A 15,104-nucleotide genomic window follows, 5' to 3' on the forward strand; every position below is an offset into this window, starting at 1 on the left:
ATATGTAGCAACTGTCAACACACACAATAAAATCACAGTTCACTCTTTGGACAGTGGTACAGTTGTGCCGGGCCAACATGCTGGTCTCCTCCCAGGAGAACAATAGTCTGGCAAACCCCACATCATCAGCAACAGTTGGGGCTTTCCCCTTCTGTGTCTGCCCAAATTACAGATCTGAACAGGGACCGGGAGGCACATGATTCACACTAGAACATCCTCACTGCTGCACTGGAGCAAGGTCTTTGTGAGGGATGCTTGGGTAAACTGTGCCTTTGCCCCACACATCCTTCCTAGCCAGCACACTAACTTCCTTTCTTACCCTTTGCCACCACCTCCAGCTAAGGTATAGTTCTAAGGGATTCTTTTTCCTCCCCTTTACACTTACAGGTACTGCATCTGCAGAAGGCTGGGCTCATTTTCAAAAGAAGCACCACACCCATTAACCCTCTAGCCTTCAGAAGCAAATTGCAGTTTGGCTGGATCTACCTCTCTCCAACCTCATGCCAAAGGAACCAAAGCTGGACGCACAGGACCCAACTTCTGCCTGGTCGACCACCCCCAGCTCAGCACTTTTTCTGCCTGCGGGGGGAAGATTCTGGAGACACACTGACTGCTGTAAAGACCAGAGCTCCAGAGATTCTTTCTAGGGGATAGCCCTCACCCTGACAACTAAGTGGCAAAGTTGTTTCTTCCTTCTCTGCTGCAATGCCCTTTCCTCTTCATCAGCGCGCCAGCGCGCGCGCGCACACACACACACACACACACACTCACTCACTCACTCACACAGCCTTGCTCCCCCAACTTACCAGTTTAGATTTGGCGCGTTGCAAAAATTCTTCCATGTCTTCGTGAGAGGTTCGGACTAGGGGTACCTGGCGGGACGCAGAGGAAGATCTCTGCCCACGGAGAGAAGCTGGGGCTCAGGACACTGGCCAGCCGGAGCGCAGGGACCGCTGCTCCCTCCTGCCGCTCAGAGGCGGCTGAGGCTGTGGCTGCGCCCCCGGCTGTCGCCTCCCTGGGCTCCCCGCCCCACCCTCGCGCCCCCGCCGCCGGCTCTGGGCGTCTGACTCTGCCCTAATAAGGAAAGTGGGTGTGCCGCCTGGGAGCCCCAGGGCGCGCCCTGCGCGCGCACTGGCACGCGCCTGCGGGGCTGGGGCCCGGGGCCGGGCTTCGGGGCCCGGGCGCGAGGGCGGGGGTGTTGGGGGATGGCGAGGGGCTCCTCCGCCAATCGCAGGGCCCCGCTGCGGCCTCCTGACGTGGCGCGCCTAAAGATGCTGCAACCATGGACAGCGCCCAGAAGTGCGAGCCAAGTGTAAGGGGCTACTGCATAGGGAGGCTCTGCCGCAGGCACCGCCGCTGTCAACCAGGGGAGGTGGGAAGAGGGAGTGGGGGAAAAGAGGTCCCCGGAGAGCCCCCCTCCTCGACCAGCGCCTCCCTGGCTGGCTGCTACGTTACAGAGAGCTCCAGCGGTCACTTAATGAGCTGGCTCTGCGGGCCTGGCCAGGGGATGCACTCAGCTAGATTGGGGGTTGGAGGGTTATTGCTGAGCTAAAAGCAGTACGACCTTGATGGAAAATCATCAGCAGAACAGGCTGGGAGGTTGTGCTAGGATGCATCTTTCCTCCTTACCCTCAAAACATACACACCCAGCAGCGGGCATCTGCAATTCACCCCAGCTAGGTGCCCTTCTGTTGGCTCTGGGCTGAAGCATAGCTCCATCGTTCTGCAGTCCCCATCTGGTCCCTGACGTGCCTACTCAGGGGGAGCTGGGGCGATAGAACATTCCTACTGCATAAGGGTTTGTGTTTCTACAAGATCCTCTGATAATTTCTATGCACATTAAAGTTTAAGAGGTACTGCAATAAACACTTAAATTTATAACTATGAACCTTATTTTAAGCCATGGAGTTTCATTTTGTGTATTCTCTAACCTTAACAAATCCCAGGAACCGTGGGCTTTCTCTCACATCTGGGCTGTAATACCCTTCCTGCCCTCTCACCAGCCCTCACTGCCTGGCTAACTCATGCTTCAGCTGTCAGGTTAGAGAAGTGGTCTCAACCTTGCATGCATGTGAAAATCACATTACAACACCCAGGGTTTTAAAAATATTGATTCTCAGGCTCTATCCCAGACCAACTGGATCAGTGGCTCTGGGAGAGGGGCCACAGCAATAGTGACAGTGTGAGAGTCCTCCAAGTGATTCTAATGTCTGACCCAGGTATGATCCTCTGGTTCTCAAACTTTAGCATATATCTGAACCACTCAGAGATCTAATAACACACAGATTTTGGTGTCTCATCTCCAGGATTTCAGGCTTAATAGGTCTGGCTTAACAATCCTGAGAATTTCCATTTTTAACGGTCTCCCAGGGTTTGCTGATGCTGCTTTGAAATCATCTTCTGCAGGAAGCCCACCCCCCCCAACCCCAACCTACTCTTCCTTTCCTGTCCCCACACCGAGTCAGTTGCCCCATCCCTATTCTCCTATGCAAACTTATATTTTCTACTCTACTGTAACTTACCCCATTACTTGTCTGTGTTCTCCACCAGGCTGTGAGCTCCATTAGTACAAGGACTTTGCCTGTCACATTCACTGATGAATCCATAACACAGGTCATGTCATATATAAATCCTCAATAAATGTACTTTAATGACTAAATGTACATATGGAAGGTTTTTGGCGCTATGTGTGTGTGTGTGTGTGTGTGTGTGTTTATCCAATTTTTTTTTTTTTATTCAGGAGGGCCCAATGAAAAACCATGGGCAGAGTCTACAGATCTGATTAAAGGAGAGTGATAGGAATATTAAATTCCGGTTTACATTCAGGTGATGAGCTGTCTGGAAGCTGCAGATTCTATCTGTTTCTTTGCTGACTTAAGTAATTTAAAACCATCCAGGTAAAACAAGTATTTTGTCAGCCTTTAAATCAGGGAAGTTGATCACAATTCAAGTAACGCTGCTGAGAAAAATTCCCCAGAATTTCTTGCCTCTAACTCCATCGAGGAATTTAGTGACAATCACATAATAGTTTTATTCCTTTGACTTTTGATTTCAAACATTCTGGGTAGGTATTATAGACTTGAGATTTAAAAAGAAATCCTGATGGATTTAAATTCTAACATTTAAGAGTTTTTCCTCCACCAACAATGTCCCTACATAACAGCTCATCAAAATTTATCTCCTCCAGGAGGACTTTCTGAACTGACCACTTGTATTAAAGACCATGCGCTCAGTGGCTTAGAGTAACCTGAATTTATTTTACGGTTGTGTAAGTCAGAAGGCTGACGCAGGTCTCACCAGGCTAAAACAAAGGCTTTAGGTCAACCAAGCTGCATTCTGCTGCATTACTTTCTAGAGGCTCTAAGGCAGAAGCTTTTTTTTTTTTCCTTCCCCAGTTTTTAGGACCAGCCCCCATTCCTTGATTGGACGTACCTTCCTCTGTCTTCAAAGCAAACAAAGTCACATCTTTCTGACTATTCTTCCATAGCCACCTTTCCCTCTGACTCTCTTCCTCTACCTCCCTGTTTCTCTTTTTAGGGACCCTTGTGATTACATTGGACCTATTTGGATAAACAAGGATAATCTCCCTGTTTTAAGGTCAGTTGATTAGCAACTTTAATTTTCCTTGCCATGTAAGTTAACACATTCACAGGTTTTAAGGATTAGGTTGTAGGCATCTTTGGAAGGCATAATATATATACCATACAACCCACATCCCAGGTTATTTGGTGGCTATCAGCTTTCAATCCTCGGTATTTTATCATTCCACAGCAGCCAGAAATCTATGCCTTGAACTAACTAATTAGAAATTGTCAACCCTGGCTGCACAGTGGATTTACCTGGGGTCTTTGAAAAATAGTGATGTTCCAGCCCCATCTCCAAAAAACCTGAATTGAGTCATCTTGGGAGGAGTCCAGCCATCAGGATTTTTTAAAAGCTCATCAGATAATTCTCTGTATAGTCACAGTTGAGAACCACTCCTGATGCTAGGTAAATCTGCATTCCCCCATCACCCAGGTACAAAACATGGAGTCCACTTTGATTTATAACTTTCTCCTACCACTTGTGGCCAAATACTTCCCAAGTCCAATGTCCTCAACCTTTGAAAAGGTCTCCATCAAATTCCCTCCTTTTGATCCAAGTGCTATCAGCATAATTCAAGTATTTGCACCTAAATCTAAAGTCCATCCCTCTTCTCAATCACATCCTTTGCTCTTGTTAATAAAACAATCCTTTCCTTTACACCTCTTTTCATGCTCAGGTTTCTTGACTCCTGGTCTCCTCTCATTGAGACCCCTATCTGAGATCTCTCTATTTTGTAATTAATTATCTCGAGTAGATTCATAGAATGGTTGTTATGGACTAAACTGTGTCTCCTAAAATTCATATGTCAAAGCCCTAACCCCCAAGGTCATGGTATTAGGACGCAGAGCCTTTGGGAGGCAATTAGGTTTAGATGAGGTCATAAGGGTAGAGTGCTCATGATGGGATTGGTGTCCCTATAAGAAGAGGAAGAAGGGCCAGAGCTCTCATGCTTTCTCTCTCCACCACGTGAGGATATGGCAGGAAGTGGCTGTCTGCAAGCCAGGAGGAGGGTTCTCACCAGAAACCAAATCAGACAACACCTTTGTCTTGGACTTCCTGGCCTCCAGAACTGGGAAAAAATAACTGTCTGTTGTTTCACCTGTTGATTTAAAGCATTTTGTTATAGCAGCCTGAGAACACTAATAAATGATAGTACTGGAGAAAAGGAAGCCTATAGGAATCATCTAATCCCATACTCTCATTTTACTGTGCAAGTAACAAGGCCCAGAGTAGTTTGATATCCTGCTTGGGCCAACAGAGCTCCTTCGAAGCAGAGCCAGGGCTAGAACTCAGCTCTTCATCATTCATTCCTTCAGCTTTACAGATCATCAGCTACACTTAGATGAGCATTATGCCTCACCTGTGATGTAAGAGGCAAGATCCTTGCTCTCAAGGAGCTCATGGTCTAGTCACTCTCATACGAAGATAAACGCAGTGATCAAGAAATGCACCGGTATTGTACTAATGGAGAGAAAATACGGTGTCATAACTACAATCTGTATTCTCATCCTTTCTGTGGTAGATTACACAAGGCTGCAAATTCTTTGATAGGTCAGGTGTATGTTCCTGTCTTTTAATCTAGGAGAACTCTATGACTTCCTGAGCAATGACAGATAGCAGAAATGACGCCATGACAGTTTCTGGGACCAAGACTTAAAAGAGATTGGCAGTTTCCATTTCTGGACTCCTGGAATACACACTCTTGGAATCTAATCAACATGCTATGAGGAAGCTCAAGCAGCTACATGGAGAGGCCCACACGGAGAACAACTGAGTTTGCTGGCTAACAACCCAGTTGCCTGCCATGTTGGGTGAGCCATCTTGAAATAGATGATCTAGCCCCAGACAAGCCATCCTTGCTGATGTCACCTGGAATGGAGTTCAGCCCTCTCTGCTGAGTCCTGCCTAAATTCCTGACCCACAAAACTGTGGAATATAATAAAACAACTGTTATTAAATTTCTGGGTAATTTCAGGCTTAGTAACTTTAGGTAAGGTATCCTCTCTAGGCTTCAGTGTCTTCCTCTATAAAATAGGAATAATCCTCCCTTTTAGGATTGCTGTGAAATTTAAATGCAATAATCCATGCAAAGGGCCCCATTACTGGTCCACAGATGCCATTACAGTCATCATAAAGCATCTGTCAAGGAGAGGAAAAACTTAATGAAGTAGCTAGAAGTAGAGACAAGGATATCCCTGAAGAGAACCCAACAAGAGGGAAATCTCTGGGTGAATTGCTGATGGATTAGCAGTCACTAAAAATGTGAAACTGTTTTATTATAGATACATAGTATATATTACATATAATACATATAATACAAAGGTTATATTATAATTTGTGTCTATCCTACAGCAGCCAACACCCCCTAAAAGTTACACTCCTTTGGCAATCAGGGCTTCACACAACACGCCTATTTCAGAGAAAATCTCTGCAGATACTCCAGCTAGTGATGTTTCTCTGCAATAACACGCCTGCCTGCACCATTCACTATTCCTGAAATGTAAGGTTCTTATGGCAAGGTTTGTGTGTCTTATATTCCCAAACTACCAGTCCCCATCCCCATGTGGCTATCACAACACTGCTGCTCTGCATCCAACCCAAGGGGCTCCTATTGCAATCAGTGCCATGAGAGGGGCACCTGAAGTGTTCCTTATCAGAGCTAGTGCCCCTGGAGCTCACACCAGCATGATATCAGAAAAACGTGGATGTGAGACGTGGCTCTGTGCTTTTGGGCAAGTTTGTTGACCTCAATGATCATCAGTCTCCTCATCTGTGAAATGGAGAAAATAATACTTGCCCTAGTTACTTAACAGGCTTCTAAAAATTCAGGGGCAGCTGGGTGGTGCGATTGGTTGAGCGTCCAACCCTTGGTTTTGGCTCAGGTTGTGATCTCGGGATCCTGGGATAGAGTGCTGAGTCGGGCTCTGGGCTCAGCAGGGAGTTTGCATAAGATTCTCTCCCTCTCCCTCTCCCTCTGCCCCTCTCCCTGCTTACATGCTCTAAATAAATTAATAGATAAATAAAGAAAAAAATCTTTAAAAAAATTAAAATTCAAATGCTGACATCCCTACACATATTGGAAAATGTTAACAAGGGAAGGGAGAATAAGGAGACCTTTTTGTTTGGTTTATAAAAACACCTGACAAACACCATCCTTTAAAAAAATTGGAGCGTGGTTGGAATGGCAGCCGCTGAGTCACCATTCGGGCATATTCCTGTGCGAGCTTCCTTACTGACCAGCCACGCTGCTGACAGGTGTGGTTTCCTTGGTGAGGATGTGTTATATTTGCTGCTTGTAAATGATTTCATGTGACAAAAGATGTTAAAGAAACTGTGCCTCTCAGGCTAAATTTAAAAAGTATTTCAAGTTTGTTTCAAGGACAAGAGACTGAAGGGACTAATGTGGGCTAACTACTTAACTAACATGTGTTAACAAGTACTGCTCATTTAACTTTTAAGCAACTATTAAAGGCCTGCTTTTTGCCCTGTGGATGGTCAAATGCTCAATTGTTGTAGCCAATAGTCTCAAAAGGAATTCTTTTTTTTTTTTCTTCTTATGTGTTTGGCACATTTTTTACGGTAGGCTTTGCAAGACTTTTTGTTAAAGGAGTTCGTGTAGCCATAATCCTCTCTGATCTTCTGTTAGGAAAGAAAAAGGGGGATTACTGGAATTGTCAGTGGCTGTTACAGCGAGTGGCAGGGTACAGATCCCTTGGGAGACCGCCCTGAGAGTCAAATGTCGGGCTTTGAATAGGGCATATACTGCTTACGTCATTTCTGGGAACCACAGACATCTTGTAAAACAATGAATTTAATTTGAAAGGACAGCAGAGGAGAGCGGAAGTACTCTGGCTCTGTGAGTCATCAGGATAATGAGGCAGTGGCCCTGCTTTCAGATCCGTGTGGCCTGCTGAAAGATGAGGAGTGATGTTCTTAATGTCTCTGGTTCACTTCTTTATTCGGGTCGGGTGGTGCAAGGGTGACACACTCCGCTCCTACAGAAAGGCATCTCAATCCCTTCAAAGCACTACTGCATGTTTCAGCGTTAGAGTATACATTTTAACTTATGGTCCCATCATTCATTTCCACTGGGAAAGTGTTTGGCAGGGAGAGTGGAACATTAATAATTGTCAAGTCTTCAGAGTTTACCTACGTGATTTCTTGTCCTTGCAACAACTCCAGTTCGGGAACAACAGAGACTATGCAACAGACTATTTCAGAGGTAGCAAAACTGAGGCCCAAAATTGTTCCTTCACATGTCCAAAGACTGAAATCCAGACCTTGGGTTAAGAATTCCAAACTCTTGGGGCGCCTGGGTGGCATAGCGGTTAAGCGTCTGCCTTCGGCTCAGGGCGTGATCCCGGTGTTGTGGGATCGAGCCTCACATCAGGCTCCTCCGCTATGAGCCTGCTTCTTCCTCTCCCACTCCCCCTGCTTGTGTTCCCTCTCTCGCTGGCTGTCTCTATCTCTGTCCAATAAATAAATAAAATCTTTAAAAAAAAAAAAAAAAGAATTCCAAACTCTTGTGATTAAAAAGGCCAATGGTTTTTGTTGTTGTTGTTGTTGTTGTTGTTGTTGTTTTGAGCACGAAACATCATTTTAATCTGAGAGCATTTAATCCTCCTAACAAATGTATAAAGCAGGCTCTATTATTATCCTCACTTTATCAAGGTGCAAACTGAGGTACAAAGATGCAATGTGCCTTAAATTATCCAAGTAAAACTATCCAAGTAGCCAAACCAGGATTTGAACTCAGTGATGGGCTCCAGAACCCAGGGGTTGAACTGCTGCCCATCACTGCTGTTCACTGCTGCCCACCTGAAGAGATGAAGATGGAGCCTCAAGAAGAAATAAGTATTCACTGCACTACTCTTTCAATTGCCTTGCCACCATACTCAAGAATGAGCTCGCCTACCCAAAACTGCTTGACCACATAGCTGTCACATCTATTGTTTGTAGAGGCCCCGGGAAATTCGCCAGAAAGAGGTGAATGTCCCCAAAACGTGGGGATCATAGTCATTAATAATTCCTGCCATAGATCACAGCTCAGCTGAACAGCTGCTTCTTTCCACCATGTACTCCTTTACCCAGCCCCTAGCCTCACCATCCCTACCCTGATTAAGTGGATAATACCATAGAACGATGGTCAAAGACTTGAGTTTTAGTCCTTTAGATAGTCATTTTAGCATCTCCAGGTCTTTGTTTCCTAGAAAAAATTAGAGATTTGTGTGGATGTTTCCAATCTTAAAATTCTAGTTATATTCATTAAGAACATGAAAAAAAAATGAGGAAAGGTTAAGTTTTACTGTCAATAAAAAGTCTTTGAAAAATTTTTGTAGCTTTATATGTTTGTGTAGAACTCAGAGGGATTCTATTAAGGTGGCATAAAAATGTTTACCTGCAAAAAAGAATGAAGCGTTTTAAGGAACATCAACTTATAGCTCAGTAAGTGAGAGATGTAAAGGAATAAGCCTGGAAAGAGAAAACTAGCAGGACTTGTTAAAGGTATCTGGTTTCTTAAGTTTCAAATGCTGATGTCCTTGGAGGAATTATCTATTCATGGCAGAAGGCCTTAAGAAACGACTCAAAATTCAGGTTAAAAGATGCTGCTTTGTTGTTTAACAAAAACTCTTGGTCTCTCTTCTTATACAGTGGTGACATTTTACTCAAAAAATAAAAATAAAAAAGGAATCACTATTCAATGTGTTCCCAGAAATATTGTATAGAAAGTAGTAAAATAGAAATGGATATTTTTTACAAATCCAGCAAACCACTGATTTAAATGAGAGCAAAAACCAATTTGCTCTGCATTTCCTACTCTAAATCTTTGCATCGTAAGACCACTGGAGTTTCAGAAGGAAAGGAAGAAAATCCAATTACATTAATGCAGAGCCATAGTGCCCAGCATCTGTCTCTTTGTTTCTATTTTCTTCAAACTCAGCATCACAGCAAAGGACTTGCTTCCCAACCAACTTTTCTATCAAGCTCTCCTTGACACACTCTCTAGATGATGCCACTTGGAATTAAGCACAGCTGGGAAATGCTGCCATCCAAGAACTCTCTGTTCTCCCAAGGATTCAGGTTACTGTCCGACTAGACCTGGCTGAAACCTTAAGTTAGGAACCGATACTACCTCTTCTGGATTCTGGGTTCCTTCTTCTGTGCCCCAACCCCTAACACTTTACTTTCCATGAATGAAGGGAAAAACAATCCTAAAAACAATTTGAGAATGTGGAGTCAGTAGATTGGGAAAAACCTGCATAATTACCACTCCAAAACTGCAATTAAACCTAATTTGGGGGCACCCGGGTGGCACAGTTGGTTGAGTGTCTGACTCTGTTTCAGCTGGGGCTGTGACCTCAGGGTCATGGGATCAAACCCTGCATTGGGCTCGGCACTTGGTGCAGAGTCAGCTTGAGATTCTCTCTCCCTCTGTCCTCCCCTCACTCTCCCTCTGTCTCTTTCTCAAATAAATAAATAAATCTTAAAAAAAAAAAAACTAATTTGGTCATTTGCACATTTAATGATAAATTGATATAGATCCATTTGCCCCCATAGTGTAGTTAGCTGAAAAATTTTCTTTATGTACAAACCACAAGAGATAAGCCATTGTTTTTTGGAAAATTGTCATGGAAACCACTAAAACCATTCAGTAACAATTGGTAGCTTTGGGGGATGGCCAATGTTTTATACCGTCTTAAGGTTATTAGTCCTGATATCTCCCTCCTGTGGAGCTATGAGGCTCCAGAGGAAAGGGCTTTGGTCTTATTCTTCTCTGTATCCCCCCACTGTATCCAGGGGGAAACCCTTTCCGTAATAGGAAATAATCACAATGATAATTGTCAACCAATTCCTTTCTAGCTGAAGCCTGAAAGAAGACAGGCTCATTAGCCAGGTAGAAATAGGAAGAAATGCACTGAGTTTTGAAATCTTTTATTAGGTTCTATAAAGGGATTAAAATGGTGGTTTTCAACTGTATTCAAAGATGATGCTTTCCAAAACTCTGACTCAGGTTAGTATAGACCTGAAAACACTGATGGAGAGACACAGAATCCCTAAAATCAGAATAAATAGTGAGCCCTTGGGGCTACCTGGGTGGTGCAGTTGAGTAAGCTCCTGACCCTTGGTTTCACCTCAGGTCATGATCTCAGGGTATTGGGATCAAGCCCTGCATCCGGCTCCATGCTCAGCAGTGGAGTCTGTCTAAGATTCTCTCTCCCTCCCCTCTCTGCTCCACCCCATCATACATTCTCTGTCTCTAAAATAAATAAATATTTTTTAAAAATAGTGAGCCACGGAAGTAAAGAAAATAGGAAGCCATCAAGATATTTTAAAATAACCTCAAATATACATGTTAATTGCCATTTCAAATATTTGTGCATGCAAATATGCCCATTCAACACTAAATAAGTAAAACTGAGGGAGAGAGTAACTCTGCACACAGCAGAGGCAGTTTGGAGTAGAGAAACCTTGCTAGGGGAGGAGGGGGGTGCAGGAAACCTGGTGTGAAAAAGCTCCTTCCCAGAAAGGACGCAGAGAGGCTGGGGACTCAAATAAGCAACAATTCTAAATGAGGGAAAGACATCTAGAAGGAAGGGGAAGGAATCAAGGCTTTGTTCGGTCTTCACAGGCATGCCGTGGCAAATTCCTGTACATCGGGATAATGTTTATCATGCTCCTATTATGTTCCAGGCACTAGAGATACATCCAGGCATGTAGTCTCACAGAGACTGGGTGGAGGGAGAAAAACAATAAGCAACTAAATCAATTAACAATCAGTTCAAAATATCAGAGGGTAGTGGATGGTATGAAAACAGCAGAATGACATAATAATGATTGGGGGAGGGACGGGTCTACTTAAGATTAAGTGCCCAGAGAGTGTCTACTGAGACTCGAATAACAAGAAGCAGCCAGAGAACGTCTCTAAGAGATGGAGGGAAGGCACTCTAGGCAGATGGAACATGAGAGCAAATGTGCTAAGAGAAGGCAAGCCAGTGTGGCTGCAACACCCAGCACAAGGAGTGAAGCAGGTGTTCTCAGAGAGACATGGCCAGCTTGTTAGGCCCTCAAGGTCAAAGTAGGATGTTAGAATTTTATTCCAGATAAAATAATAGTGGGAAACTATCAGAGGAGTCACATGGTCTCATGTGTGTTTTTATGAAGACCACTCCGACTGCTATGTGAAGGGTAACCCTGCTGTGAAGGGGAGGAAGAGTCACAGACCTTTCAGTGGTCCATCCTGGCCTCTCCACAAAAGATGGGGATGGCTAGAACCAAGAAAGGGAGCAAGGGAGATGGAGAAAAAGACAATAATAATAATAGCAACAAATAATAAAAATATATTTTGAAGGTAAAGCCAACTTCGGAGTAAAATAAATTCAAAAATCCATTAATTGACTAAATACTTCTAACACTATATATATATATTGACACGATGGCATTAGTGATGCTAAGATGCATTGTACTAACGGGCATATTCCAGCCATGTGGAAATTGACCACTAATTTCACAGAATGGAAACTACAGAAAGAGCCCCCCCCCCGCCCAAAAAATAAAAAATAAAAATGATCCAGTATAGCAGACACTGGAAATTTCTTGACTGTCTACTATTTGAGCATTCCTCCTTTATTTGGGGGATTCTTAGAAAAAACAAATTCTTGGTGGAAGGTATACACCCAGGCTGTGGTAGCCATTGCAAAACATTCTCATGGTGGCATGAACTCATCAATTATTCTTAGCATGGTGCCTTTACGGTTTTCATTCATGTATTATATGATTCCACACTGACCAAGTAGACTTTGGTTATGATTTGTCTTTACACAGAGGTCTGTCTACAGAGAAAAGAGTAAGAAGAGGACTAGCATATTTTTGGTTGCCTAAAATGGGCCAGCACTGTGACAGAAATCTGAAAATACATTATTTTATTCCAATTAATCCTCAAACCATTTTTACCAAGTTGGTCTTATTGGCTTTACCTAAGGAAGGAAGGAAGGAAGGAAGGAAGGAAGGAAGGAAGGAAGGAAGGAAGGAAGGAAGGGAGGGAATCACAGAGTTGAGGGTGACTTGTCCAAGATCACTTAGCTAGTAAGTAGCAAAATCAGACTGCTCAGTTTGAATCCCAGTTAATCCCCAATTTTTCTGCGTAGGTTTGCTTCATGCTTTGTGGATCTGATTTGGGGAGAGGGGAGTAGTCAAGAGAACTGAAAAAAACCCAGCTAAAACCATCTCAGTGATTTACATTTAAAAGGGCAGGAAGTTAAGATCAGAAAAGCTAGAGAGCAGATAATTTTGGGAGAACTAACAGAATTTTAAAAGATGAGAAGTGGGAATTTTAGTCAACTGCCATCTGTGATGCGCAAAATACGGGAAAAGGGATGAGAGAGAGGGAATTTTAAGAAAGTATACTGTGTACCACGTACGAACTTCCTCTTTGGTGCATCTCCACGAGATTTCAGTAGAGTTTCAAACTGTTTTCAACGTGTTGGGGGTTACTTGACTGTTGTTGCCTTTATGAGGGCTCCATTCAAATGAGCCATGAGGCAACCCAGCCTTTTGTAGATTGCACAAGTTTCTTCTGGAATTTTCTGTATCACACAGAAAGGGGTGGTTGAATCTGAAGTCAAACCCAGACCTGTCTGACCCCAGGTCTCCAACTGCACAACAGTGACTTCTAAATAAACAAGCAAACAAAATATCCCTAACAGTTTCCTCTGGCTCACTCAGTTTTGGAAGTTTCTAATTGCTACATTTCTCCTTGCTGCTCATGTGGTTTTGGCTAGAGTCACATGAAATACATTTACAATTTTCATAAATTTAATTCTGTAAACTTGCCAAAGGGAAAAATAAAATAATAGAAATAATGTTAGAAGAAAGCTAATCACCTAGGATGTGCTCCATTCATCTTCGTGCTGTGATTGCTTGCTATGTCTGAACCATTTATTCCGACACAGAAAACCATGTGAGTGTACTTATAAATGTTTTAACGTGTTTCTAGGGCAATTTTTACTCTACTTGACTGTAATCTTAGTGACTGACTTGATAGCATGCAGCTCCACTGAGCATCCAGTCCAGTGCTGGGTGCGAACAGAGACAGGTAATGCCAACAATGCGCTTGAGGAGATAGCCCACCGTGCTCCAGGAGCATAGTAAGTGCTCTATAAATGTTTGCTAAAGGGATGATGAACAAATAATCAGACAAATGGGAAGTCAGAAAAACCAAAAGCCACATGATGGTTCAGTTCTAGTCTCATTCCTAGGTTTCCTGTTGGTATCAGCAGAGAACCAGTGATTTGTCAAGCCAACGAATTTGGTTAGCAAGGAGAGTTCAAAGGCAAAGTTTTCTTCGTGCGTTATCAACTCCACTTTCAGAATGCCCATCCAGTAAAATGGAAAGTATGTCTTCTTCTCCCACTCCCAGCTCTTCCCCCAATTCCAACCCAATATCTTGATGCTACCTTTTTAAATTTTTTTTTTTACCATCTCTTCCAATCAAAATGTATTATCCTAGGTATCAGTGTTTTTATCAGAGTTTCTCTGGGTATAGTGCCTCCCCTTCCAAAAATATATGTCCTAAGCCCTAGAACCTACGAATGTGATCTTATTTGGGAAAAGGGCCTTTGAAGATGTAATTAAGTTAGGGTTCTATCACCCTGGATTTAAGGTGGGTCCTAAATCTAATGCCAGGTGGCCTTGTAAGAGAATGGCAGAGGAAGATCTGAAACAGAAAGACAGAGCAGAGAAGGTAATGTGAAGTTGGAGGCAGAGGTTGGAGTGATGGGTCTACAAGTCAAGGAACACCAGGGATTTCTGGCAGCCACTAGAAGCTAGAAGAGAAGAATGGAATGAATTATCCCTTAGTGACTCCAGAAGGAACCAACACTGCTGACATCTTGGTTTTGGACTTCTAGCCTTCAGAAGTATGACCAAATAAATTTGTTATTTTAAGCCACCAAGTTTGTGGTAATTTTTTACCCCAGTCCTAGAAAACTGATACACTTGGCCATTGCTCTGTCCATTTCTACCAGTGTTTGTGACCAATTTATATTGCAATATTCTTCACAAAGGAATACTGGAGATAAAAACCTAGAAAAAGGATTTCTCCATCTCAAGTAGCAAACATTTCAAAAGTGTGGATGGAAAAGATATTTTGAGGGGTAGGGTGGTGATTTCAGTTGTACCCTGCAACTTACATTGGGGGGACAGTTGTCAATGATACTTAGGAGAAAAGAGAACAGTGCAGAGGCTATACAATTTGAAATGCTCCATAGGTGGTCAGCATGAAGGGCAGCTCCGATCCAGAATTTGATCTTACTTCATATTCCTATTACTTAAAACAAGATACATATTTTACAGATGACTTTAAGATAATTAGAATTTTCCCAATGACTTTGCAATAACATTTGATGTCTATGTGTAAGTGAATTATAGCCTTTACTGTCACAGGGCACAAGCATTCCCCCTTGGCATAATCTCATAAACAGCCTCTTACATCACCACTGTTCTCTTCCAGTGAGAACCGA

At 43.3% G+C, this 15,104-nt stretch overlaps 1 protein-coding gene and 1 pseudogene across 7 annotated transcripts in view; one reads left to right on the forward strand and one right to left on the reverse strand.

Moving 5' to 3' along the window:
* The window catches only part of PRUNE2 (prune homolog 2 with BCH domain), a 248,761-nt gene extending 247,723 nt beyond the window's left edge, over positions 1–1,038 (reverse strand). For all 7 annotated transcript variants that reach the window (XM_048218336.2, XM_048218334.2, XM_048218335.2 and 4 more), the window contains exon 1: positions 807–1,038. In XM_048218336.2, the coding sequence (XP_048074293.1) occupies positions 807–842 (36 nt within the window). In that variant the 5' untranslated portion in view covers positions 843–1,038. The remainder of the gene's footprint in view (positions 1–806) is intronic.
* Positions 1,039–14,284: 13,246 nt separating this feature from the next.
* LOC113269873 (adenylosuccinate synthetase isozyme 2-like) overlaps positions 14,285–15,104 on the forward strand; it is a 55,643-nt pseudogene continuing 54,823 nt past the window's right edge.

This window comes from Ursus arctos, unplaced genomic scaffold (assembly GCF_023065955.2).
Source record: "Ursus arctos isolate Adak ecotype North America unplaced genomic scaffold, UrsArc2.0 scaffold_33, whole genome shotgun sequence".
NCBI classification, from domain to species: Eukaryota; Metazoa; Chordata; class Mammalia; order Carnivora; family Ursidae; genus Ursus; species Ursus arctos.